The sequence below is a fragment of the Annulohypoxylon maeteangense genome, assembly GCF_022496945.1.
Source record: "Annulohypoxylon maeteangense strain CBS 123835 unplaced genomic scaffold GGS22scaffold_5, whole genome shotgun sequence".
In the NCBI taxonomy this organism is placed as follows: Eukaryota; Fungi; Ascomycota; class Sordariomycetes; order Xylariales; family Hypoxylaceae; genus Annulohypoxylon; species Annulohypoxylon maeteangense.
In genome coordinates, this window is record NW_025953252.1 from 1,342,298 (window position 1) to 1,367,587 (window position 25,290).

The following is a 25,290-nucleotide window of genomic DNA, read 5'->3' on the forward strand; positions in this document are numbered from 1 at the left end:
TATTTTCGTCGTATACTATATTTATATAATATACCTTTTAATATATTAATTGAATTAACGGGTTAGCGGATTTGTCCTTATAGTCCGCCGTCATTCGGTCAACGTCTGGCTAATAAAAGTACAGAGATACCGCCGCCGATGTCATCGTGTAACCTTTCGTAGAGAAATTTCGTAGGCATGGTCTGTGATAGGGCTGCTGGGCCACCTGTCAGCGCTCTTTGGCTTGATAGTCCCCAATTAGCTTGTACCGTCCTTGAATATGACTGGTTGGCCGTATGTATCCAGCTACCAGGTCCGCATGTCGATTTCGGTGTACCTGTCTGCACGATAAATTTTCTCTGTAACCAACACCATACTGATCGAGTCTTGGTGGGGAAACTAGGGGAAGTAAGGGAGGCATACAACCGCACTCAATCAAGTGCAAATCCCACAAATGCTGGTAGATAAGATGCATTATTTGTCCATGTCCTTGAAGGGCTTCTCGACTTTCGCTTTCAAATTTACCTAGCTTAAGATATGCATCGCTCGAATCCGTAACCGTCGTACACCCGTTTCATCGAGCACAGTCAACGTTTTCTAACATATCTACCTATTCGAAAACACCACGAGGCTACGGGCGTATCCGAGTTACCGCCTTTTGTGGCAGCGGAGACAATGTCCTGAATCAATACCAGAGTCTACAATGTGGATCCAGCCGCACAGCCAGCTGAGGATTGAGAAAAGCATGGAGACGTACCTTTATTTCTTGGCTCTGATTCTTCGCGGTACGTATCCCTCAGATACAAGCCATAAAACTAACAGCTGTTGGATGAGTCACTGCTAATTCCATTAGTCGGACTCGCTGTCGCGGACTCTTGTGTCACCTCAACCGTTTCTCTCACCACACAAGCTGCTACCACCACAAATGCCCCAACTGGCAAAAATGATGCAAGCGAGATCAGCCTCGAGATCACAGGATGCAACAACATCACTGGTTTCCCTAACCTGACTACCGTGGCCCGCATCAATCTGTATAGGAACAACTTCGCAGAGCTCAACCTCACAGGCCTCCGCATCACGGACCAGATTCGTATTGCTAGCAACCCGAATCTCGAGACGCTCGTACTCCCGGACCCGAAGCCAGGCCATACCATATCCCTTCCGCCAACAGGCACGGACGCGCCCCAGTGGACGGTTGTCGAGATCGTGGATAATCCTTTATTGGACACGTACAAGATCAAGTATCAGGGTGGCTCCAGCTTTTGGGACTGGGGGTTACGCAATCTATCGCGGTTTACTTTCTCGGGTGGGAATTTCCATTCTGACTTCTTGTGAGTGGTTGTCTCCTGCCTAAATATCCAATGATGTAGCCCATACAATTGACTCGCGCCGCCTTCCTTCTCCTTTACTACCTCTTAATTTTTCATGGATGACCTGTTAACCCTGTGTGCAGCTACCCCCTATCAGGAGATGTTCCAGAATCCGGTCACGTTTACGTAACCGATAGTTTCTTCCTGAACTCTATGGACTCGACGTATGATTGCGCCTACTTGAATTCGTTGAGATATCATGGTTCTTTCAAGGGCAATTACACTTGCCAGGGCAAGACCGTTGTTCCCAGCCTGGCAGGTAGGATGCCGATCTCTCGTGTAAACTTTTTGGGTGGACTCGTGGTTGCTTTTTGCCTCGTGCACCTGCTGGAGTAGCGTTGAGGGGAGAGCAGTATCAATCGGCGGCAATATTGCGAGGAAAGTGTGACAGAACCAGAGCATAACTAATGCAACTGAGGCACTGCAGAAATCGCCCAAAGCAATTTTTGATTCTAGGAGCTTGATATGATAGCGTCCAGTTAGTGGTTCCATAGGTATGGTGTAATTGGAAATTAGAGGTTGATAGATGCCTACATAGTAGGTAGGTAGATATCACGATTCACTGGCAAGTGCAGAGACTATATGCATCTAATTGCTTCAAGGTTGCCTACATATGTAGTAGGTACGTACATGTAGGTACCTAGATATATGTAACCTTAGAAGTACTTAGGTACCTTAGTACCTTGGCAGGAGCCTTAAACGCTCTTACCCTTAACATTTATGAATTGCTAGATCTATATTCCCCATCAAGTCGATATTTCCCTATGTGCGCGCTGATCTGAAGAAGGAGCTTCACGACCAAGAAACTCTGAGTTTTTATCAGTAGGTTGACAATATTTTTCATTCTCTCTCTTCTTGTTCCTTTTCTCTTCCTTTCTTCTCCAAATCGAGGAAATCATTCGAAGCAATCTCATTTCTGATTCACGCTTCTCTTCGTAAATCTTTTCACACAATGTTGATTCTTGCAAATTTATTGGTCGTCGCAGGCCTTTTATGGGGCATCTTTTCCTCGCTTCTAGTCACTTTTCTCCCACTTGTACCCTCAATCGTGTCTTGGATCCGATACCTGTTCTCGCTTTTTTTGGGCCGACCGAGAGCAAGGGGCTTAAATATACCCAGAGCCCCCGAGTCCCCTGATCACCTGGCAGTACTGGCGGCTCTGACACGAATCGCTGAGAGGATTGAGGGGAGCACTAAAGTACAACAGACAATTCTCCAACGGCATGACTATCATTCCCGTATTAATTCATTAGTACAGGGGATGGATAGACTCGTTGACACTCAATCTGAGTTGCAATCTGAGATGAGGATGTTGCGTATTGGTGCCGACCATATCCTCGATTCGTTGAGGATGACCGCTGTCTGCTTGGACGAGATGAAGGATCGGACTGCGGAACATCACATAGAGACCTGTCGCACACTGTCTGCGATGAGTGATCAGTTGGCTCAGCTAACTAACTCTGCTGATGCTCATCGAATCGCCCGTGGTCTGGCGCTGCAGCACGGCACAGATGTACATGTAGCGGTGACATCTGGAGTGGATAGACTCTCTGAGGAACTACCACAGTCGATTCATGAGGAAGAATCCGAAGATCTTTCGGTCGGTACCGACTTGCAGGACTCGGCGTGAAGGGCTGACGAACAGCCTTACACCCCATGGGGATGGGGTGGGCACTCGGCTTTTGCCGGGTGTCTCCCCAGCGAAGGGATTGCATCTCGACGCGATGCCGGGGCTTACCACCTCCGGGTGAACTAAGACAATCCTATTGATGGCTGTGAAGGGTCTAGTTGGGTTAGGTGTTGGCTTGTGGGAGGGGTGATGGTGTAGAAGGGTGCTTGGTACTAGGTAGTAGACAAAGGGCTTTTCTTGTATATATACCGTATTCCTACAACATCTTCATCCTCTCTTCATATACTGAGTCTGGGTCTTTCTCATGACATTGCCTACGGTCACTTGAAAAGTAGGTCCACCAACCCCTCTAATTCCTCAGCCATTCGCTTTTCACGGCACCGCTAGGCTTATCCCGATTTTCTGTTATTTCGCGCCTGAGAGTCATGGCTTGCCATTTCCAATGGTAGGGCGAACGGCAACTGCCAAAGTCATGATATGTCGTAACGGTAATCATCCACCCGTAAACTGAACTAATCCATTCCATAGAAGCATCCCAGTCCGTAAGACAGTACTGACATGACCCTGTGCTGCGATGACCGGACTTTCTAGACAGGCTTCCGTCGATGGTAGGTAGGTTAAGGCCGTTTGAACTTCCTGTGTCAATAACTGCGTGCTGACACACTTCAATAAATCCACTCGTAAGGTAATCATGCAAGGTTTGGCTATCTGCCCGTGAGTGCACCCATCTGCGCCTGGAAGATAAGAAAAGCTCATCTCCTATTAATTTAGCCCTCCATGAATCCCTCGCACATACATTAGGCGACTCCTTTAGGTCCCCGAGGGCAAGGAATGTGTAGAAGGTATCGTCTTGAAATCTTACTTGATGGTATAAGGACGAGAATTGTGGGGGCCAGGGGGTTGAAGCTTCATAACGAGGGTACTGATAGGATAAGTAAGAGGGGGGCCAACCGTGCTGAGGTCCAATAATTCTGTAGTTTGTCACAAGTCTTGCCCAATGGTGAGGCAGTACGAATCCCGAGTTGAAGATATGAAACCCGTCTAAACGAGATCTATATACGCCCCCTATCGCACGATATGTGGAGGTATCGGCATGCCCGATATGCATCATCCATCTCCGGCTGAAAGGCGTGATCTTGTTGCAGAAGTAGCAGTAGACTACCCCGGGAACGTCCTTTTCTAGCCGGCAGAGGAGAGACTCTTTCGCGGATCGGTCGAACCGCGTCTTTTTCGGGATGCCTAGGACGTAGTACAGGTCTTTGCAGGTTAGGGCGAGGCAGGTCCTGTCTTCCACGTCGAGATGTTTTGAGATGGCTAGGACCATGTCGACTGGGAGTTCTAGCAAGGCTGACATGTTCTCTGGAGGCTTGGGTTTCTCTCGATTGGGTTTTGAAAATGCTATGGAGAATAAAAATTTTAGGAATTTGCGCATTGCGAGGAATGGATTGGGTAGGCACATATCAACCCCTTTTATGGTAATTACTATTGTGAGGTAGGTTAGTAGTGAGAAAGAACATTTCTACGTTCTAGGTAGGTAGGTAGCGATTATTTTATATGGCTTTGGTGCTGGCGCTTTGAACAGACTTCTTTGGATAATATTCTATTTGCCGTCCGCATGATTGAGTCTGACACCTATACTTGAGGCTCGTTGAAGGTTTCTGAGTTATGTCCCTGGGGCGGCTTGACCACAATGGGATGTGAATGCGAGTGCTAAAGCTTACCTCGAAGGCTACCTACTTAGCTCTATGAGCCTATAACATTGATTAAGTTCACTAAATGCACTTATTAGAAAAACTAGGCCTCGAGCACTGAATTGATAAGAAAGGGGCTCATCTGTTCAATGTTGAAAAAATTGCAAGGTTGGCGTTTCTGACAGCAATCTTTCCACTACCTCCAGTGCATAGCACCTAGGCTGCTAGCGCTCCAGCGCTGTGAGGCGCTGTGCTTCCTGAACTTTAGCAGTTATCCACCGAACTTTAACGGAGTGGTGACCATCGATTTCTTACCCGAATTTTAACCATACAATGTGTCAAGGCAGAGCGATATCAATAGCGCCGGCAGGAATTGAACCTAAAAACACTGATAACTGAACAGTACTTGTTGACTTCCAGGTTGATATTCTTCCGGTCGTGCCGAACACAGAACCGGTACCTGACATACTGGAGACCCGGATATCTATCCGCGATGTCGCAAGAAACGATGGTCTTTTAGTTCTCATACCTTCCTATTCCGCTTCTATACCTGCCATGATTGGTTACCGTCCCGACTTTGGCATCGCTAGCGTATGCCAGATAGCCTGTAACCAAGAGATATCTAGAACCTCCCCAATCAAACTAGGCAAGGATACCGCCGGCAATTGTGGCCACTCACAACACCAAAAAGGGTATTTTTGAAGATTGGACCTGACTTAGCTGGAAGACCAAGAATATCCGCTTGATGAGTCCTTGATTTCTGTCGACTTGGCCTGTCCATCACGATATGCTTATTAATGCAAAGCAATGCCGAGGCCAATGCCGTTGTCCCTAGCATCTTGGTGCATTATGTTGATATATAAATCATCGATAGCTCCAATGGTGGATTGAAATTCGCCGACGAATTTTGGATACCTATTCGCCCTAGACCGTTCGTCCCCAAAATGCGTGTAGCGACATTCTTTACCGTGGTTTCAGCGCCCTTGATGGCGCTAGGCGCCCCAAGTTGCGTCAAAAAGGATACCTCGCAGTTCTGCACGCGTATTACACCCGCGCCCCCAGCGGAAGTGACAGAGGCGAGGTTCAACGAATTCGCGTACCTGTTTCTGGTTAAGAAGGATATTTATGCGGCATTCCACTATATCCTTCCCGAGTACATTGTACGTCCGCAAGTCTTCATCGCATGCAGTGAAATACTCCGCAGTTTAGACTGAGCTGACCACAGTCGATGTAGAACCACAACCCCGCGGTGCAGAACGGCGCTCAGAACGCTCTCGACTTCCTCGGTCCGATCTGGGGAAACCAGTCCATTACCGTGCTGAATACGAAGATCGAGGGCAACATGTCGTGGTTGAATTACCAGAGCACGTTCGGTACGATCGTGGATCGATTCCGTTGGGAGGATGGTTGCATTATCGAGCATGTATGTGATGAATGAACTTGAGATACGGTAGAATAACTGACAACTAACTGGTTTTGATAGTGGGATCAGGGAGAGAAGTTTCCCGACTCTTAAATGATTTTAAGCTGAGCGCCTTCAGTGTTTCGGGTGGGTCTCTGAGGACCTAAATCATGCGACTTCCCGCTATTGAGGCATATTGTAAGCCATAGGTTAGGTGCACGCGGAACTTCGAGGTGCAATTTTGGGAACTTATTATGATGCAACATGAGGATATGGAGAACTGTGTGTATTATCGTGAAGCGATATTCGGGAGAAAGTGTAGAAGATTTAAGAAAATCATCTAATAACCTCGGAAGCTAACCTGTATTTGTCATGATTGAAGCTTAACCGGGCTCGTCTGGACTTTCATATTAACTAGTGCTGTGCCTCAGCACTGGTCCCCTGGATGTGCTTCGCCGTAATTCTAAAAGGATCCTCCAATCTGCACCATGGATTCCGTTACCGCAACATGGACAATATTGTTCAATAATTGCTGTTCGGCAGCTGCGAGAATGAATGCAACTTGGAATCTTCATCGATGATATGCACGAAACACAAGTTTACGAACATAAGATGCAGGTACAGCGCGGTTATATCGGGAATTAGGCGATATAAAGATTGGACTATGCTCGTTGCACGCTGTACTGAGATGATGCTGGTACCTTTTTAGGGCTGAGCGCTGAGATTAGCGCAGATTAGGTGTTTATTTTGGGGGCTAGTAAACCGAAGGATCGGGACCGAGCCCCTAGCTGAGATGCTGTAACTTAGGCTGTTAGGTCAGTTGCTTGAAGTGTCCTAGATACACGTTGAGGCTGAGTTTCAGGCACGTCTCACTGCATAACGGGATCGTTAGCGATGGGGTACTAATTCCCGTATTACTCGTCGATATTCAAGACGAAGCGATTTCATTGGAGAGGTAGGTCGGAGGATTCAAAGTATTCTCTGTTCTCATTTAGGTCGAACTGGTAGGACCACAGAGTCCCAGCGCTCTCGCTGTAGGACGTGGGTCTACCGCGAACAACGCAGCTGCACTGACCTAGCTGCCTAGTTGCGCAAATTATGGGAGCTGTAGGAGCAAGGGTTTACAATAGGCTTCTTCAGCCCTAGAGTGCCTATCGTGGCCCCCAAAGGCGAAACTCGGCCAATCATGAAATGATTTGTGGGAAGCCAAGAGGTGTATGCAAGTTCCGTATAGATAATTTATATGAACCGACAATCGCTAGGTAGGACTCCTTCGAATTTTTAGATCCTTCTTTAACCTCTGGCATGCCCCCTGAGACGCGAGGGGATTCTACTTCTTCCTCTTGTCTCTTTCGCCAATTTACGTCGGCGATAGACCACTTCGAATTCAACGCCGGGCACCATGACGCGATCTTTCAGATCGGCGGTCACCGCGCTGTGTCTTTTGGGTATAGCAGGAGTTAACGGGGACGATGTAAACAAATTCACATATCCCGCGAAGGATGGTCTCCAATGGAACTACCGCGATACAATTATAACATCATACGAGGGTAACATTTCTGCGCCGATAATGTACACGTTCTGCAAAAATGCTAAGGGAGCCGTTGAACGTGGGTTTTGCCGCACATCGGGGGCTGGGTGAGCAACGCCGCTGACAAGAATACAGAGGAACGGATCGATCATGTTAACGGCCCTAATACGACGGCGACGATAATTCTGAATTTTCAGATAGACAAGCCCGTATCGTCGTGCTGGTTCAACATAAGACTCGACGAGCCTAACAGTGCTGTGGGCGCAAACAGCGCAAGTTTTCAGTATAACTCAACTGAAGGAAGTCGGGTATGTCAAGTTCAAATATAACCCATTAATAGGGACCACGATCCGACGGAGTAGACGAAGGCATCGGGACCTCTTATCCGACACGGGTCTTTAGCGTGATTCTTGAATTCGGTCCAAAGCTAGACCGAACTGATCTTAGCAGTCACCCGATGCCTTTCCCGGTTTCTCGGTCGGATCGTTGGACGGAAGGATGCATGACTAACCGAAGAATTACCAAATAGAAAACGTTTAGTCTCTCGCCGACCTCCACCTCCACCTCCACATCCACAACCAGTTCCCCAACTTCGTCCTCGACGCAATCCGGGGTCAGTACCACCAGCCCCGCCGCAGCGTCAACAAGCGCGACGACCCCGTCTGCTAGCGCTTCATCTGGCCATACCCCCGGATTATCAACCGGGGCTTCAGCAGGCGTTGGCGTCGGCGTAGGACTAGTCGGGATAGCGATCGGCGCAGGTGCCGTCGCCTTTTTCTACCGACGAAGTAAGAAGCGGGGAGATGGAAGTGCAAGTGGAAGTGCGAGTGGGAATGAGAAAGGCCAAGGAGACGTCGACCCGACGAAACCCGAGTTGATGGGCTCGTCGCAATATCCGCCACCGTCGGCTGGTGGTGCTTCGCCAAGCATGATACCTTCAGAGTATTCCAAGGCAGGCTATTACGCCCAAGTCCCTAATAACGAGATACACGAAGCGCCTGCGTTCCAAGATGGTGTCGTTAAGAGTAATCTAGGGTCGCCGTATATCCCGTACCATGAGGCGGCCGCGGGGTTGGAACAGCAGAAGTTTCGCGATACACCGTCTGCTGTTCCTAGGCAGGAGATGGAGGCGACGTCTGTGGTGCATGAGATGCCATAGAGGGCAGAATCATGGATGGTTTATGTTGCTGAGTCGTTAGAAAAACTTATAATGTATTAATAAGAAAGAAAGTAAAAAAAGAGATATTGTCTTTCGTTGGACAAAGTTACCTTACCCAGCCGGTGTTTATTATGTATAGGTATTGATTGTACTTTACAAATTCAAGAGACTTGCTTTAATTTACAAGCGGTGAGAAAAAGACTGGGCGGACGGGTTGATTTGTATGTATGTAGGTACCATCTTAGGTAGGCAAATATATCTCGCTACCTCCCATCTCATTATTCATCGTTGATGCACGTCGGCAGCGTAATACCTAGCCGATGTCGTGGATCTGAGTGGTCGGGGGCTTGCCGAGACCGGGAGTACGTATGCGAGTTGGTGCTCAGCGTATCATTCACCAATCTTAGGCGTCTCTATCTAGCCACTGATGGCCAGTCTTCAACGGGGAATTCAGGGAAGCCGGGTACGTGCACATGGTTACAAGGGAAGGGTTACGCTCGACCATCCTTTCCCCAACTTCCAAGCTTTCTTCTCGATGTGTAGGGTGATCTTCAACCCATAAGCACGGGTGGTCTTTGTCCTATTCTGTGCTCTTCTCCCCAACGCAGACATTTCAGGCTATGCGCGTCATTTGCAAACCATGACCAGCAGCCATGAATGCCCTACCGAGCACCGTAGCCGAGTCGGTCTGGGGGGCGAGGATAGAATAAAAGCATTATTCTTCCCCATTCTTTGATTCTTGTTGATCGATTCTATTCCCCGATCGCCAACTTCGAGATCCCCACGTACTTGTCTAGGTATTGTACGTTACGTACTTTGCTGCGGAGTTAAGGTCCTAGAAGAAGAATTAGAAAAAGCAACGCCATGGCGGGCTGGTATTCCATTGGAATCGCGCTCTTCGCCGCCATCGGCACATTTCTCTTCGTGAGTATCTACCTACATTTACTCATTTCACTACGTGTGAAAATTATCGTGATTGTACAATGACTTAATAATATTCTAATCACTTTATTCTAGGGCTTTGACACGGGCATCGCTACTACGAGTAAGCTTCTTACATTACAGAGACGGAGATAAAAGTCCAAGCGCCGCTATGCATGAATGACTCACTAACCATTCCTTACTAATTAGCCATCGCCCACGAAAGTTGGATCGATTACATGAACCATCCCTCCAATGGACTCACCGGTGCGGTAGTAGCCGTGTACATCGCGGGCGAGGCCGTCGGCGCGCTCACCCAGACTTTCATAGGGGATAAGTTGGGTCGCATCCGATTTATGCAGCTCCTGTGCATCATCGTCACGATCGGCACCACCATCCAGACCGCCTCCGTCAACATCGGCATGTTCCTAGCCGGCCGCGCCATCGCCGGCATGGCTGTCGGCGGCATGGTCGCCACCGTCCCCATCTACCTCAGCGAGATCTCCGCCCCCGACCAGCGCGGCCTCATCGGCGGTATCTCCGGCTGCGGCATCGCCTTCGGCACCATGATGTCCAACTGGGTCGGCTTCGCCTGCTCCTACGCCCCGTACGGCTCCACGCAATGGCGCTTGCCTCTCGGCATCCAGATCCCATGGGGCGTGATCATGTTCACGGGGCTATCGACATTCATGCCAGACTCTCCGCGCCAGCTTCTTCGCAACGGGAAAGTCGAGGCCGCGAGGCGCGAGTTCGTGAAAGTGCGCCGCGACCTCGGATCGCATGAAGTGCACGAGGAGTTCGCGCTGATGCGCGCGCAGATCGAGTTCGAGATGGCGCGCGAGATCAAGTCGTTCCGCGAGGTGTTTACGCTCTTTGGCCGTCGCGCTTTCGTCTCGATCGTCGTGCAGACTATGACTAGCTTGACGGGAGTAAACGTAATCCAATACTACCAAACTACGCTGTCAGTATTAAAGCTCTCTATTTTTTGAGTAATTTACAATGTCTGATACATATTTTAGCTACCGGTCGCTCGGCATACAGCAGCAGACGATCCTTGCGCTGGCGGGCGTCTACGGCACTGTGGCTTTTATCTCGAATAGCATCACGACGCGGTATTTGACGGACCAGTGGGGACGCCGGAAGATGATTATATCGGGTACCTTGGGCCTGACGTTGATTATGATTTACGCCGCGGTGATGCAGCGGATTTTCCAGAACAGCGATAATAGGGTTGGCAAGGGTTTCGCGGTCCTGGGCATTTACTTGTATGTGGCGTGGTACTATGCGATGATCAACAGTACGACGTGGCTCTACGGCGCTGAAGTGTTACCTATCGCTCTGCGAAGCAAGGTCATGGGTCTCGCCGCGGCGGGCCACTTCATCGTCAACGTTGGTGTTACGGAGGCCGGACCCAGCGCGTTCGCTAATATCGGCGAAAATTATTATTACGTCTTCGTTGGGTGCACTTTGGTCTTTCTAATTCTCGCCTACTTGTACTTCCCAGAAACGCGCCGGAAGACTCTTGAGGAAATTGCGCGGGCTTTTGGTGATAAGGTGGTTCTTGTTGATGAAGGGCCGATCCATGGGGAGCATTTAGGGGGACACGATGAGGAAACGGCAAGCGTTGTGAAGGAGGAGAATAAGGCTACAGCATCGACTACGTCTACGATTCCCCCTAGCCACGGATCTGCGTCATAAGAAAGACTGCCTATCCCGAGTATACAGGAGTTGAGCTACTATATTAGATGTGTGTACCTACCTGGGTAGCTAATTTCTACCACCAGTAGTGTCTTTTGAAGAGTTAATCGTCAGATTAGTACCTAGTCTAGTGTTCTAGCTAACAGTGCTGGCTCCATGTTGTACCCTCATACGCCAAGCCCCTTAATTGGAATCAGTAAAACTTGATAGCGTGTATGTCACTGTTCTTTTGCGCACCGAGAAGACCATGAATACACCAACAGCCAGCGTCAGAACTTATAACCCCTGTCTAATATCCAGTGACCAAGCGAAACCAAGACAACGAGGGGTATTGCAACTAAGAAATAAACCCAGAAGAGCCTGTCACCCGGGGCAAAGGGGCCTTCCATGCTGAACAATGAACACACATATGTCATGGGGATGAAAACCAGTCCAAGAAAAGTGAGGACCTTCATGCGCTTAGCCTCAAGAAGCGATTGTTTCTGTTGAGTCATGGCCTGGTGATTTCCTACAATACCAGCGAGCGTTGTCATGGAAGCATTAAATGATACCGTCATTTGACGCAAGTTTCTAAATTCGGCGAGCAAGAATTGAAAGTCTTTTTCACAGTCTGCCCAATCTGTGATACGAGCATATGTTGGAGTGTGAGGCTCAATGTTCAGTTGCAACATCACATTTTCAATATCCCTACAATATTGCGCCGAACGTTTTTCACTAGACTGGGCGTCGCTCCAGTCTCTTTCGACCCTTTCCACGGAGAAGCCAGTCAGGTCCGACTGCTTGGAAAGTCTTCCTTGAGCTCGTGACAGGTTCATGTTTGCGAAATTGGCCAATTCCCAGTAATGTCCTGTTATGATCTTGTTGATAAATATCTGAATACCATCCGAGCAGGAATCATCAGCTATGAGATGGAAGTGATTTGTCAGATAGAAAGTCAGATCCTCAAGCATCGAAGTCCTAGGTGGACCTATCGAAGTCTTCAGCTGATCTTTTTCGGGTATGAAGTTCACATATCCACCTTGGAATGGACATGTATTGATTGGGATTGGCTCTTGGTCACCAAACGTCCCAAGATGCGTAACTTTAGGATCGCACAGAACAATAGCTAAAGTCAAATCAGCACTCTGTTCGGAGATGAGTCGTGGAGCACTTACTATCTGAAATGCCGTTGATATTTCGGTTCCAAACTGAACATTTTCGTCGAAGAATGCCGACAGGCAGGATCTTATCTCCAGACCTAGTTCCCTTGATATGACGTCCAGTGGTGTGGCAGTGTTGGTGAAATCCTGGAACACCTTGGTATATCTCAACGGGTTCAAAATATCTCAAAGTAATGTGATCTCGTGTTGATAGCGAGCTTGGGAGTAGGACGATATCCGCCTTTACCTTTGCATGTTCCACGAAAAGGGATGGGTGTAGTTGGAAGTGGTTGCCCAATACTTCCACTATTCGAGGATCGAATGATTCGACAAGATACACCATTTTCTGGCCCGATACTCTAGTTTGACTATCCAGGAACCTTTGTAAGGCATCAGGGTTAGTTAATTCTCCCTTGACAACGAAGTTCTGACTTTCGCAATGACCTAGAAGTCTAACCCGCATGGGCATATCCGGCCACATCGTCTTTCGCTCCACGCATATCGGGTCCGGTATTCTCAACCGGGGATCCGAGCTACATTGGCTCTTAGTTAATTCCGAGTAAGCCCCATGACCAGAAAGCCAATGCCCACTTGCGCTATTCCTAGCTTGTAGTGAGATCATATCTCTAAGATTGTCGTGTTTCGTTTTCTAATCTACTAGGTAAGCAATCCAGTTTTGGAATACTACTTTCTGTAGAAAGAAGTAATTCACAGGTAGGTATATTTACGACATTATCATAAAATTCGTAAGGCTCTGGTGTCATATTGTGATAATATAGAGATAACTACATACCTACTAGGTACCCAAGGTATATCATGTGACTGGCGTCTTGAGAAGGTACATACCTACCTATAGAGGAATAGATACCTACCTATACTTGAGTGCCCAGGTGGATATGTCGAATACCTAGGTAGGTAGATAACCTTAGACAATTTAAGATAGCTGTACGATTAGCTGTTATTACTACCTAGGTAGGTAGGTAATTTCAGGTAAATATGAACAGATTTTATCATATCTGAAAAGGTAGTCGAAGTTGTGTATGCGTTCAAGGATAAAAATGATAAATTCAACAAGCGCTAGCTTCAGTTTATTCTAATAGCATCACGAATTTCTTCCTACGATAAATACACTTGAAACCCAACTTTCCTATCTACCTAGTAGGTATATGGCCTAAAGCTGGATTATAATCGGCTTAATTCGATTTTTTTGCACTATGCTGCGCTGGTTCTGAGCGAAGCTATCGAATAGAAAGTTAGTTAGATAAGGACTTGTAGGTAGAAATGAGTCATTTTAGGGGGTAAAACTCACATAAAGCTCGACACCAAGGGTATTCAGAAATATTGCCATCCACCCTGACGTGCCAAATACAAGGTTTAGCGCTGCAGCGACTTGCACCGGATTTTCCCTGTGAAAAACAGACGCAAGCACGGCGATATGACGGTCAGGATCTTCCCCTGATAAGAAAGGGGCGCAATCTGGATACACCGCCAAAGTTGCATTTTCACCCTTCAGCATAAAATTAATCTTATCACAGGGCTCGACATAATAGAAACCTCCTATCATAGATATGACTACAACAGCCACGACCATGATAACTCTCATGGTAACAATAGAGCCTCCCTAGACGAAGAAGAGCATTAGCAATTTGTTTATCACTTACTAAAAAGCCCCTTCTGTGAATAATTCTTGCCGATTAAATATGGGAAACTTACATAGACCCAGGCACGCAACATCCAGGCCCGATGCTCCGCGATCTTGTGCCTCTTCACGCTAATGCAACCACGGGTCAGGGAAAAGAGGAACATAACACCGAGTACGGCCACCATAGATTGTGTATCGAGTCCGCCACCCTGGGATCGTGGCGCAATCATCAAAGCTGTAATAGAGCCGGGGACCGAAAGGGCGACAGTGATCCAGCCAATAATCCGATGCAGTCCCATCGCCTTGCGTCGAACCACCGGGATGAATTGAATGCATGCTAACAGGCTGGCAGGCAAGATAGTAGCTAAGTGCGCGACAATTCCGACCCCATAGTATCTCTGAGTTAGATAGTAAAAGCACTCTCCAGGCACAGCGAGATCACGACCGCCTGGGTTTGAGCTGCCGCAGAAGCTGTTGTAGAAGTCAAGATATTTCAGCCGCGAAAAGGAGAAACCGGAAAAGCAACCGCCAAGAATGAACCAGAGCCAGAAGTTGTAGCCTTTGGAAAACCCTACGGCACCGTAGACCTTCTTGGCTAACGCCGCGAGGACATTCTCCGAAGTTCTAGTCGCGGTCGACGCCACCATGATCGAAAACAGATAAGTCCAAAATTTTAATAATGTTGATAAAAACAAAATCCAAACAACAATTGCGCCTTGAGTACCGAGAATCAAACTAGATTTACGACTTTCCAATCATTTATAAAAGTGAATAACATGGCTTGAGAATCAAAACGCCATCCCTTATTCGAACATATGATGCACTGACACGGGAAATTCTGCGAGAGCGAGACTTTGGGCTTAGAGAATCCCATAGCTGCGCGGCGCGGAGGAATATGTTGAGCTTGACCGGGCCAATAGTGTGGCCTGAATTGATCATACAGCTAGGGTTGCTGGGGGTTACTGTCGCTTTCGGATATGAGCCGTCTCTGACAGGTCAAAATCACCGCCACTTTGAACCCTGTCGTCAGCTCATTTATCATAAAAAGATGGACCCCAACCAATGCTAATGTCGACTGCCTAAACAACGCTCTAACCCGCTGCACGTAATGATCCTCCGACCAAGATAATAGAGCTTTACTCGCCTATCCAAAAAGTAGATTTGGTGGTACATTTACCTGCATCTCAACCCGGAGTATGATAAGGCTTTGTATTCTTAAACCCGACGATACGCGATTCGAAAGGAAAGTTATCGCCGATTGATCATATATCTCACTATTTCCTGCTAATTACCTAAGTTGGTGGGTAGGTACCTAGCACCTACATTAGAATAAATGGCGACGTGTATAAGCCCATTTGTAGCAGGAATACTAGTATGTATGGAACACCTAACTTTTACTTTTAGTTAATTACCCCTTTTAAAAACAAGAGAGAGTAAGGACCTATATCTGGAGTGTTAGGTGACTCAAGTCGTATGATGAGCATCCTACCATACAGCGCAATAGGGAAATTCTTATGACGCCACCATCAAGTTGAAGTTCGATCTTAGTGATAAGCTTACATCACGATTTCTATAAACAACCCGGAACTTAACAGCTAGTTTCTCATCTCCTCGGGTGACACAAACTAGCTCCCTCACCTCAGGACGAATCATTCTAAATAAAGTTACACTAGTTACCCCTATTTGCATCCCTTTATTTTGACTACCTAGGTACCTAGGTACCTACCTACCTGTACTTACCAAGTAGGTATCTCAGGCGTACGCTTATTAGGATCCGACACGAGCAGGAGAGATCTCCTGGTGCTAAAGGCAATCGCGACTTTTAGAAGCACTGGGAGAACTTGGTCTAGTTAGATATAATTGGACAGCTAAACAGCCAATTAGGGAAAAGGGATTATACATAATGTAATACAACCTTTACGGTATTTGAATCTGCAGTAGTTCAGCCTGTCCTAGTTTGGAGAGACCCAAGGTTGCGGTCCCTGGTCGACGAAATCTGGGGACTTAGCCGCAACATCTCCCGGTCAGAGCCCATTGGGTGAAGGCTATCTATAGATGGTTATAATTGATGAATGCCGTCGTAAGACTTGATAGAGATAATATAAAGCCATGCATCCATGACTAACTTATATACGAACAACTACTCCCATCCCGCATTGTCTAAAAGTGTCCTTATTGCGGTTACGTGGACTCTCGGCACGGGTAATTGGAATGCAACGTGACTTTAATAGTGAATACGATGAATTGTAAATATAAGGCTATTGGTATTAGCTGTCGCAGACGATATTATAGAACCAGCCATGCTCTGTCGAGGTTTGAATGACTTCCGGAGCCTAAGTACCCCGAAACTTGTCAAGATGCTCGCCCCTTTCCTGTTCGTGCTTGGTGCCGTGCCATTGACATTGGGACTTTCGTCAATCAGATCTTCAGCTTCAAATGGCCAAGAAGAAGATGAATGCGCCGTGATATCTAAGCGCGTATCATGGTTCGTATCCCCCTGATTCTAGTCTGTATCAAGACGCTCATTGTGACCGTAGGCGAAACCTTACGTCGACGGAAAAGTCGGACTACCTGAAGGCAGACCAGTGTCTAATATCGTCTCCCCCAAGATCCGGCATAGTTGGAGCGAAGAATAGGTGGGACGAGCTGCAATATATCCACATCGCTCAAACCGATTATGTTCATGGTGTCGTGAGTAAAAGACTAGGCCCGCTGGTATACCGCGATCGTTTCCAACCTTCTTTAATTAGGGTGCATTCCTGCCTTTCCACCGATACTTCATGAAGGTGCACGAACATGTCATTAGGACGGAGTGCAACTACACCGGACCTCTGCCGTAAGCAATAAAACCATCTCCCATGGAGGGGTGATAGGGGCTGATAGGTGGTTGTAGGTACTGGGATGAACCAGCCGACATTGGAAACATTATCGGATCTCCCCTTTTCGACGTCGAAACAGGATTTGGAGGTAACGGCACGGGAGCCGGCAACTGTGTTGCCGATGGGCCATTTGCCAATCTTACCCTACGGTTCCAGGCCGACCTATCGATCGACGAGTACTGCCTTTCGCGATACCTTAACGACCGTGCGCTCTCAATGGCGACGAAAGAAAATGTTGACAAGTGTCTTGAAAGAGAGACGTACGTAGAAGCATGGAATTGCCTGGAGGGGCTTCCTCATGGGGCTGGACATGGTGCTGTGATGGGCACCGTAAGTTTTATCTGAATCAATCACCAAGAAAATCCACTCACCATAGGTACTAGATGATCAACCCCTTTACGTCGCCTGGTGATCCTATCTTCTATCTTCACCATGGGTATTTGGATAAGTTATGGTGGGATTGGCAATCGCGAAATTTGACGACGCGGTTGACTGAAATAGGAGGCAATAATACGGCAAGAGGCCCTGGCTTTGGCTTTGGTCCCGGCTTCGGCGGCGCTCCGGGCGGGGGTCCGGGTGCTGGCTTCCCCGGCGGAAATCCGTTCGGTGGTAACGGCAGCTTTCCATTCCCCGGATTCCCTCCATCGAATGGTTCGAATCCGTTTCCATTCCCCATTGGGAACAAGACGGTCAATAAGGCGTTTACTGACTACTTCAACGACGGCGGGAATGTTACGACGCTGAACCATACTCTGTGGTCGGCTGGTGTCATGGACAATGCTACGATAGCGGATGTCATGAATCCAAGTGGGAAATTTATGTGCACTGAATATCTATAGGTATACTGGGTCGTTATTTGGTCGCTTTGAATGAAGTGGCTATCTTAGAGTGGACCATAAGGCCGATTCCGCCAACCCGCCAATTCAATTAATGTATTGAAATGAATACAGTATAATACAGTGTAATAACGTACAGTTTGATACATATTTCACACAGTGCCCTGAATCTTACAGTGGGTCACATCGCTATAGGGCGCTGAAAGCCCTATAACTTATGGGCTTTATAGCGCATTAGCTCCTTATAACTTATAGGTGGCTTTTTAGGTATGTAAAAAGCCCTAAAGCTAGCGCTAGAGCCTTCTAAAGTTATTATTAATATCTGAACCCTTGCGAAACGAATTAAATCAATTAATTAATCTGATTCAATCGACTACTTCGATACAGTTGAATGCGTAATAGTTCTAAGTTCAAAACGAGGGGTATCACGTGATATATGCTGAGCCTTATTAGGTACGCTATACGCTATAACCCCTATAAATTACAGGGGCTTTTAGCGCCTCATAGCGCTATGACCCACTGTAAGATTCAGGGCACTGTGTGAGATATGTATCAAACTGTACGCTATTACACTGTATTATACTGTATACATTTCAATACATTAATTGAATTGGCGGGTTGGCGGAATCGGCCTTATGGTCCGCCGTCTTAGATAATTCTGAAAAGATTTGGAGAATTCATATGGAAATCTTCAATTCAGACCTAGAAAATAAAACACATCTACACTGTAGTTTATCGCTAAATCCCCTGTTGCGGGGTAACTACTAGGTAGTAGTTCCCACTATAAGCTTTGGACTCACTGCTGCTTAGATCTTTGCCTGGGCACTAGGGCATGCATCATTTCTCCCCCGCGGGGCACAACATCCCCTGTAAAGATAATTGCTTAGCGCTGTTCAGCCCAATTTTTCAGCAAAACCTCAACAACAGCTCAACAACGACTATAGATCCAGATTTTAGATAACTAAGAGTTACATCATTCAAAGCGCTTCAATTCAAACGAGTTCAAAATACATCAACTATATTGTAAATATAATTATAAGGATTTGTTTGAAGCTATTGGTAAGCTGTTATTGAGCTGTTGTCAAGCCATTGTTGAGTCTGAGGTAAAATACTACGATTTGGTTGGCCGATATTATAGTACCTAAAGAAGTACCTCCAGGGCTATGTAGGTAGTCACTAAACTCCCCTGTGATGATAGCGCTATTCAGCGCTAAGTCTGTTATCCAGCGGTAAAATATAGCGGATATATGAACTAATCACACCCTATTTTTTAAGGTTGATTTGATTCGGCGGTTTCGCGCATTTCACGCACCGTAAAGACCTTGGTGTTAATACTTTCACATTATATCAGAACATAATAGTTGCCTAATATCTTTGTCAGGAACTTATGGAAAGGCTGCGGCTAACGCGATAATTAATTGTGGTGAAAAATGACCTGTTAATATTGGCATAGCCTGCTTAGAACCCTTGAATGCTGGAATTGTAGCCAATGGTTGTGACTTTTCAGATGCATGCACCGCCAACATTCGAGCACTGCAACGCAACCATCTCGTAGCGCATGATTTATTACCATAGGGCTCCAACTTCATTATTTCTCTCATTCATTTCCTGTTTCCACCCCACTACTATGATGCATAAGATGGCATCTTACATGATAACAAAATCATCCTCTAATCTTCCCTAATTTAAATGTTTTAGCTGCCCGTTGACTTTATTAACGATCTTTTCTTGCCAGAATGGAGCCAGTCGCGGTGGTTGGGTTAATCAGCAATGTCTTGCAGTTCGTTGAGTTGGGATATAAACTTCTATCCGCATCAAAAGAAATGTACGGAGCGGGAAATGAGGCAACTCAATCAAACAAGAATCTTGAGTTCATGACTCGAGAGATGAAACGGTTGAGCCAGTGTCTAACCAAAGGCGGACCGCCGCCACATGCGACCGACGATGAGCAAATCTTGTTGGAGCTAGCAGACAAATGCGAAAGATGGGCTGATGATATGCTTGCATTTCTTGCTCGCCTAAAGAATAAGAACCCACAGAGCAAGTTAGCGGCATTTAAAGCTTCAGTGAGGAACCATACTACACGGCATGAAAGGAGTCGACTCAAAGAGGGCCTCGACGATTACAGAGTACAGTTAGACGTCCAGCTGAATATCATGACTAGGTAGGTATAGATAACTATGTCACTTCATTTATATAGCTATTTGATCTAATGAGGTACGCTAGGTCCGATATCCTCAAAAACCTCAATAGCATGACCCAGGCGCTGAAGTTGACCAACGAAGACATAGTAATCTTAAAGCGCAGTGCAGAGTCACTTCAGGAGTCTGTCCCAGGCATTGAAATGAAAGTCGGTTCAAAATTCCTAGACCAACTCAGGGGTATTCTGCACGTCTCAGAAGAAACGATATTAAAAGCCAAGCAGATGCTATTCATAAATGCTCTAAGAAATGAAGGAATGGAAGATCGGTTTTACCATGTGGAACCTGCCCACGAAGCAACATTTAAATGGCTACTTGAAGAAAACCCTATTTCAGATCGTGGATCTCCTGGGGATGGGACACCGGATAAACCCGATACCAAACGAGATATTCGAGGCCAATTCATAAATTGGCTTCGGAATGAAAGCGGCATCTTCCAAATATCGGGCAAACCAGGATCGGGAAAGTCAACGCTGATGAAGTTCTTATACGGTAATAAACTTACCTGGCGATATCTTGAGGACTGGTCAAAGGAGAAACAACTCGTATTTGTTAAGTCTTTCTTCTGGAGACTGGGGAATGATACGCAGACATTGATGAGTCTCGTTCGTTCTCTCCTTCACCAAATTCTTTCGGTTGCCAAGGACTTAATACCCGTCGCCTTTCCTTCTCGTTGGGAGCAAATTTATTCTCACGGAGTGACCATGGTCCAACTTGGGTTGGAAGAAATTGAGCAAGGGTTCCAGAACCTTGTCACCAACCAGACAACTTTTGAAGGCCATAAACTCGTCTTTTTCATCGATGGCCTAGATGAATATCAAGGCAGGCATATTGATCTTGTAAAAAGGCTATTCAGCTGGACTTCTTCTAGCGATGAAAACCTTAAGATATGCGTTTCTAGCAGAGAATGGAATGAATTCATGGTGGGGTTCTCTGAATGCCCCAAACTACGAATACACGAATATACTCACAAGGATATTATGGCAATGGTCCGTCATCAACTAAAGGCTGGCTGCAAATATCCAACGCTCGTGAATAGCTACCACATTGAGTTCTTAACTCAGAAGATAGCGTTTAAAGCTGAAGGTGTCTTTCAATGGGTCAGCCTTGTTCTAAACGCTCTCAATGATGGTATTCTCAATGGCGACAACGTCTCAGAATTGATCTCCAAAATTGATTCGTTCCCAAATGAACTAGAAGATCTGTATCAACATCTATTTAACTCAATACACGCAAAAGATCGTCAGAAGGTTTTCGAAACATTAAGGATGATTAACTATATGGGATCTGATCACAGCATACCCTTAATGCGAGTTTGGTTCCTCAACAAAGTGATAGACGAACCAAATTACTGCATGAAAGCGACTCTCGGGAGTGAATCCGATGAAGAAATAACTGATATACTGGAAATCACTCGAAGGCAGATCTATGGGCGCTGCAAGGGATTTTTGATAGTACACGACTATCCAGAAAAACATGTCTTGTTTAGCCCTCATTTCCCAAACGATGGAGGAGTAAGATTCATGCATAGCACCGCCTACGAATTCTTAGAACAAATTCATATAAAACAATCTATTGATCAGGTCGTGGGGAAGGTCGACCTTTTCGACCGTATCTGCCAGACTTTCCTCGCATATGCTAAATTCGCTAGACCAGAGTGGTACAACTTCGATCCATCAAAGAGTCACGATTCCCCGTTCAACGAGGAGCTAGGCTACATTCTTATGTTGGCACTCGAGAATGAATGCTTGTTTTCCGACTGCAAGGCTTCTATGAACAATGGTCCTCGATTCATCAAATTTCTAAATGAACTAGAAACAACGATAGTAGCAAAACGAGGCCCGCTAAAGACCCCATACAAAGTTCATGACTGTGTTCATATGAAGCCGTCAAATACACCACCCGCAAGCGTAACAAAAAATGGCTGCGTTGGTGCTGGTACCATCATTAAATTGTTCGTTTTTAGTTGGCTACTACCCGAGTTTTTCCACGATCAGGTTCCAACTTTTAATTGGGATGAAATTCATGAGGACCCTCTGTGTCTTCTGCTAGGAACTATGGGTACGAGGAGATCCCAAATGAAGATATATTACGAACGACTATGTGAAATGCTCGAGTGGTGTTTCTCAAAAGGTGTCACATCTCCAAACTACATTGGTATAAACCAGCCAGGATTGAGCCTTGTTGACTGCATACTCCTCTTACTCATGTATCGGCCATCTTACGATCTATGGTACAACAAAACTGATATTCATCACGACACTAATCTCTATCCACTAAGGTTACTTGAGACGTGTCTACGTTATGGCGCCAGGCCGCAGTTACAACTATGGTTTTATGATTGTTACCAAGAGAAGGATAAAGGGTTCGTTCGAGTCCGGCCTGTTTTTTCCAATAAATTCATACATGAAGGGTGGCATACTCCAAAAGAATCTCCTCTTGCAGTATTTGCGAAACAGCGGGAGGGTATAGTCACGATTCGTGATCTCACTGAACTCTGGTTTCCCTGCCACTACGTGGTGCTTCAAAAGCTGATTGACCGTAACGATCAGGCCACAGAGTCTAAAAGAGATACACACACATATGATATCGTTCCTTCACATCTTCAAGATGATCCGGGGCGAAACTGGTCGGAAGTTGAACTTGGAGAAGATCTATTCCAGTGGCATATTCAGTTGCCCGGTTCTGGTTATATTATTGAAAGCAAGTGTGCCATGGTTCCTTTCCGGTATGATGGAGTAAAAGGGTTTTTCTAGTTGCCGAACACCCACGGATACATAGAAACAACGTATTGCTAAGTAGAATGATCGATTACCTAATTAACAGCTTACTAATCCTGAATAGTTCAAGGTTATGATGATTCACTCATTCTTCTAACGAATTTCCCCATATTCAAATCAAAAATCTACGGGCCTATTAAAACACTGAAATGCACCATAACTTGAAAGAGAGACCTCTAACTACAAAGCCCCTATTCAACTATGGCGCCGTTCAGGGGAGACTATGGGCTTAGTCATCCTCGCTCCGGTCGATTTAAGGTACTGCCAAAATAGGCAACTCCGATCGCCCTCTCCACGCCCTTTGAGTCCTTAAGCGCCGATCCTTCCCCGGTTGATGCCGGGGTCAGTGACTCGCCGTTCGGCGAATCAGCTACCTTGTAAACTACACACCACCACGATAGCAGCTAATGAATGTTTGTATCCCCGGGCTGTAACAAGGTTTACTTGAACATACGCCTTTCATAGCACGATAAGATGGGTCTGGCCCGTGCCCTGCATCGACATCCATGGACCCCGCTGCTCTTTGCTGACCGTATTTAAGGTCGACCAACCATTGGCGATGGCAAGCTTCTCTTGTCCTTCTTCGCCTGAAGTTACAGTAATTCCATAGACCTATATGCGAGAATCTGATAATATACTGATAAGTGCTCTGGAAGAATTTCAAGCGCGGCCAACATGCAGCTCTCCAGCTTGCTGCAAAAGCCCTCGGGCTACATGCTAGCTAGCGTACTCTGCTCACTAGGAGGCTTTCTCTTCGGCATTGATACTGGTATCATTGGCCCCGTCACTGTAATGGACGATTTCACTACATATGCTGGCCACCCGTCCCCGACGGTTCACGGCCTCATCGTCTCGTCTATCCTCATACCTGCGGCAATTTCGTCCTTCTTCGCTGGAAGAGTCGCAGACGCGCTTGGCCGCCCTCTTGGAATCGCTATTGGCTCTTTCATCTTTGGCACCGGCGCTGCACTCGAAGCGGCCTCTGTTCACATTGCCATGTTCATCGTTGGTCGCATTATCGAGGGGATTGGAGAGGGTCTTTATCTTAGCATGATGGTGGTGTAAGTTCACATCTCATACAGAATCCCAAGTTTGACCATGCGTGGGACTAATCTAACCCTTCATAGTTATATCTGCGAGATCTCACCTCCAAGATATCGCGGCGCCCTAACCACCGCGCCACAACTTCTCACCACTCTCGGCCTGGTCACCGGCTTCTTCACATGCTACGGCACCGCCAACATGCAATCGTCATTCTCCTGGCGCCTGCCATTCATCCTGCTAGCCGCATACTCAGCAGCCTTTTCCGCCTCGGTATTCATGTGGCTGCCCCCATCCCCACGCTGGCTCACTCTTCACGGGAAGACGCAAGAAGCCTCCGCGGCATGGGACAAACTCGGGGTCGATGCCGCCGACCGGGAGAAGATCCTAGACCAATACGACGCGACCGTAGTCGAAGACGCCATCCCCGACGCCAGCGGCAACACCAGCGCCGGGCACGTGGCATCCACCACGATCGCCATTCCCAAGTCGAAGAAGGCGAAGATGCTCGACGTATTATCCTCCGACGCACGCCCCCGCCTCATTCTCGCCGTCTTCCTCATGGGCATGCAGCAACTAAGCGGCATCGACGGCGTTCTCTACGTAAGCCTCCTTTCCCCCATCCCCCAACCCCCCAAACTAAAACATTTTAGTACGCTCCCCTCCTCTTCCAACAAGCCGGCCTCTCCTCCAACGAATCAACCTTCCTCGCCTCGGGAGTCTCCGCAATCCTAATATTCGCCGTCACCATCCCCGCGACCATCTGCGCAGACCGGTGGGGACGGCGTCTAAACACGATTCTCGGGGGACTAGGCATGACCGTAACCATGTTCCTCATGGGCACGTTATACGCCTCGTCCTCCGTGCACGCGGGCACAGGGGCCGGACGCTGGGTCGTGATCGTGTGTATCTACGCGTTCGCGGTGATCTACTGCGTGTCCTGGGCCGTGGGGATCAAGGTCTACGCGGCGGAGATCCAGCCCCAGCGGACAAGGGCCAGCGCGACGAGTATTGCGCACGGGAGCAATTGGTTGAGTAATTTCCTCGTTGCGCTCGTTACGCCGACGTTGCTCGCGAAGACGAGTTACGGTGCGTATTTCCTGTTTGGCGGATGCACGTTATTGACGGCGGCTGTGTGTTGGGTTTTTATGCCGGAGACGCGGGGGATGAGTCTTGGTGAGATTGACGAGGCGTTTGTGAAGAAGAGCGGGTTGGCTAAGGTTAGTGGGGTGGGAGAGTGGGCGAGGTCGTTGCAGGGGAGGGTTAGGTGGAGGAGACCGGTTGCGGTGGATATGGATGCTTAAATATGTGAGTGTTTACAGAAGTCTGTTAGGTATATGCTACTAGAAGTTGTATGAAATCGACTCGGCAGCTTACAAAAAGTTGGAATA

The 25,290-nt window shown here is 47.2% G+C and overlaps 11 protein-coding genes across 11 annotated transcripts; 8 read left to right on the plus strand and 3 right to left on the minus strand.

Annotated features, from left to right (window-relative positions):
* Positions 1 to 568: 568 nt before the first annotated feature.
* On the plus strand, positions 569 to 1,993 carry GGS22DRAFT_118298 (uncharacterized protein). The gene is made up of 3 exons (XM_047958156.1): positions 569 to 764; positions 833 to 1,310; positions 1,433 to 1,993. The coding sequence occupies exons 1-3, from the start codon at positions 683 to 685 to the stop codon at positions 1,683 to 1,685; spliced, it is 813 nt and encodes a 270-aa protein (XP_047820669.1). The 5' UTR covers positions 569 to 682; the 3' UTR covers positions 1,686 to 1,993.
* A 308-nt stretch (positions 1,994 to 2,301) lies between these two features.
* GGS22DRAFT_186910 (uncharacterized protein) lies at positions 2,302 to 2,979 on the plus strand (the record flags this gene model as incomplete). Its single annotated transcript, XM_047964522.1, has 1 exon — positions 2,302 to 2,979. One exon carries the CDS (start codon positions 2,302 to 2,304, stop codon positions 2,977 to 2,979), a length of 678 nt encoding a protein of 225 aa, XP_047820670.1.
* Positions 2,980 to 3,153: 174 nt separating this feature from the next.
* GGS22DRAFT_118342 (uncharacterized protein) lies at positions 3,154 to 4,723 on the minus strand. Its single transcript, XM_047958157.1, has 2 exons — positions 4,701 to 4,723; positions 3,154 to 4,461 (listed from the first exon to the last, which is right to left on the minus strand). Exon 2 carries the CDS (start codon positions 4,436 to 4,438, stop codon positions 3,329 to 3,331), a length of 1,110 nt encoding a protein of 369 aa, XP_047820671.1. The 5' UTR covers positions 4,439 to 4,461; positions 4,701 to 4,723; the 3' UTR covers positions 3,154 to 3,328.
* An 891-nt stretch (positions 4,724 to 5,614) lies between these two features.
* Positions 5,615 to 6,186, plus strand: GGS22DRAFT_186912 (uncharacterized protein; the record flags this gene model as incomplete). Its single annotated transcript, XM_047964523.1, has 3 exons — positions 5,615 to 5,830; positions 5,905 to 6,093; positions 6,154 to 6,186. 3 exons carry the CDS (start codon positions 5,615 to 5,617, stop codon positions 6,184 to 6,186), a joined length of 438 nt encoding a protein of 145 aa, XP_047820672.1.
* A 1,288-nt stretch (positions 6,187 to 7,474) lies between these two features.
* Positions 7,475 to 8,762, plus strand: GGS22DRAFT_186913 (uncharacterized protein; the record flags this gene model as incomplete). The annotated part of the gene is made up of 3 exons (XM_047964524.1): positions 7,475 to 7,682; positions 7,739 to 7,911; positions 8,133 to 8,762. The coding sequence occupies 3 exons, from the start codon at positions 7,475 to 7,477 to the stop codon at positions 8,760 to 8,762; spliced, it is 1,011 nt and encodes a 336-aa protein (XP_047820673.1).
* Positions 8,763 to 9,303: 541 nt separating this feature from the next.
* Positions 9,304 to 11,562, plus strand: GGS22DRAFT_158832 (putative MFS monosaccharide transporter). Its single transcript, XM_047960697.1, has 4 exons — positions 9,304 to 9,686; positions 9,780 to 9,807; positions 9,894 to 10,644; positions 10,703 to 11,562. Exons 1-4 carry the CDS (start codon positions 9,627 to 9,629, stop codon positions 11,379 to 11,381), a joined length of 1,518 nt encoding a protein of 505 aa, XP_047820674.1. The 5' UTR covers positions 9,304 to 9,626; the 3' UTR covers positions 11,382 to 11,562.
* Positions 11,563 to 11,650: 88 nt separating this feature from the next.
* On the minus strand, positions 11,651 to 13,142 carry GGS22DRAFT_199174 (uncharacterized protein; the record flags this gene model as incomplete). The annotated part of the gene is made up of 2 exons (XM_047966251.1): positions 11,651 to 12,486; positions 12,536 to 13,142. 2 exons carry the CDS (start codon positions 13,140 to 13,142, stop codon positions 11,651 to 11,653), a joined length of 1,443 nt encoding a protein of 480 aa, XP_047820675.1.
* Positions 13,143 to 13,565: 423 nt separating this feature from the next.
* Positions 13,566 to 15,110, minus strand: GGS22DRAFT_158836 (uncharacterized protein). The gene is made up of 3 exons (XM_047960698.1): positions 14,234 to 15,110; positions 13,830 to 14,141; positions 13,566 to 13,758 (listed from the first exon to the last, which is right to left on the minus strand). The coding sequence occupies exons 1-3, from the start codon at positions 14,807 to 14,809 to the stop codon at positions 13,714 to 13,716; spliced, it is 933 nt and encodes a 310-aa protein (XP_047820676.1). The 5' UTR covers positions 14,810 to 15,110; the 3' UTR covers positions 13,566 to 13,713.
* A 1,409-nt stretch (positions 15,111 to 16,519) lies between these two features.
* Positions 16,520 to 17,880, plus strand: GGS22DRAFT_178860 (Di-copper centre-containing protein; the record flags this gene model as incomplete). The annotated part of the gene is made up of 5 exons (XM_047963611.1): positions 16,520 to 16,647; positions 16,700 to 16,853; positions 16,913 to 16,998; positions 17,056 to 17,371; positions 17,425 to 17,880. The coding sequence occupies 5 exons, from the start codon at positions 16,520 to 16,522 to the stop codon at positions 17,878 to 17,880; spliced, it is 1,140 nt and encodes a 379-aa protein (XP_047820677.1).
* A 1,516-nt stretch (positions 17,881 to 19,396) lies between these two features.
* Positions 19,397 to 23,065, plus strand: GGS22DRAFT_118401 (uncharacterized protein). Its single transcript, XM_047958159.1, has 3 exons — positions 19,397 to 20,041; positions 20,104 to 22,866; positions 22,923 to 23,065. The coding sequence occupies exons 1-2, from the start codon at positions 19,614 to 19,616 to the stop codon at positions 22,832 to 22,834; spliced, it is 3,159 nt and encodes a 1,052-aa protein (XP_047820678.1). The 5' UTR covers positions 19,397 to 19,613; the 3' UTR covers positions 22,835 to 22,866; positions 22,923 to 23,065.
* A 468-nt stretch (positions 23,066 to 23,533) lies between these two features.
* GGS22DRAFT_178862 (general substrate transporter) lies at positions 23,534 to 25,203 on the plus strand (the record flags this gene model as incomplete). The annotated part of the gene is made up of 3 exons (XM_047963612.1): positions 23,534 to 23,919; positions 23,986 to 24,502; positions 24,553 to 25,203. The coding sequence occupies 3 exons, from the start codon at positions 23,534 to 23,536 to the stop codon at positions 25,201 to 25,203; spliced, it is 1,554 nt and encodes a 517-aa protein (XP_047820679.1).
* Between the last annotated feature and the right edge of the window lie 87 nt (positions 25,204 to 25,290).

Excerpts from the sequence above, each read along its gene's own strand:
- GGS22DRAFT_118298 (XM_047958156.1), top strand. The coding sequence starts at position 683 with ATGTGGATCCAGCCGCACAGCCAGCTGAGGATTGAGAAAAGCATGGAG. Across the intron at positions 765-832 it reads CTTGGCTCTGATTCTTCGCG|TCGGACTCGCTGTCGCGGAC; the intron begins GTACGTATCCCT and ends TAATTCCATTAG. Across the intron at positions 1,311-1,432 it reads AATTTCCATTCTGACTTCTT|CTACCCCCTATCAGGAGATG; the intron begins GTGAGTGGTTGT and ends CCCTGTGTGCAG.
- GGS22DRAFT_118401 (XM_047958159.1), top strand. The coding sequence starts at position 19,614 with ATGGAGCCAGTCGCGGTGGTTGGGTTAATCAGCAATGTCTTGCAGTTC. Across the intron at positions 20,042-20,103 it reads CAGCTGAATATCATGACTAG|GTCCGATATCCTCAAAAACC; the intron begins GTAGGTATAGAT and ends GAGGTACGCTAG.
- GGS22DRAFT_158832 (XM_047960697.1), top strand. The coding sequence starts at position 9,627 with ATGGCGGGCTGGTATTCCATTGGAATCGCGCTCTTCGCCGCCATCGGC. Across the intron at positions 9,687-9,779 it reads CCATCGGCACATTTCTCTTC|GGCTTTGACACGGGCATCGC; the intron begins GTGAGTATCTAC and ends ACTTTATTCTAG. Across the intron at positions 10,645-10,702 it reads CAATACTACCAAACTACGCT|CTACCGGTCGCTCGGCATAC; the intron begins GTCAGTATTAAA and ends TACATATTTTAG.
- GGS22DRAFT_158836 (XM_047960698.1), bottom strand. The coding sequence starts at position 14,809 with ATGGTGGCGTCGACCGCGACTAGAACTTCGGAGAATGTCCTCGCGGCG. Across the intron at positions 14,142-14,233 it reads TGTTGCGTGCCTGGGTCTAT|GGAGGCTCTATTGTTACCAT; the intron begins GTAAGTTTCCCA and ends TTCTTCGTCTAG. Across the intron at positions 13,759-13,829 it reads CCCTTGGTGTCGAGCTTTAT|CTTCGCTCAGAACCAGCGCA; the intron begins GTGAGTTTTACC and ends TCTATTCGATAG.
- GGS22DRAFT_118342 (XM_047958157.1), bottom strand. The coding sequence starts at position 4,438 with ATGTGCCTACCCAATCCATTCCTCGCAATGCGCAAATTCCTAAAATTT.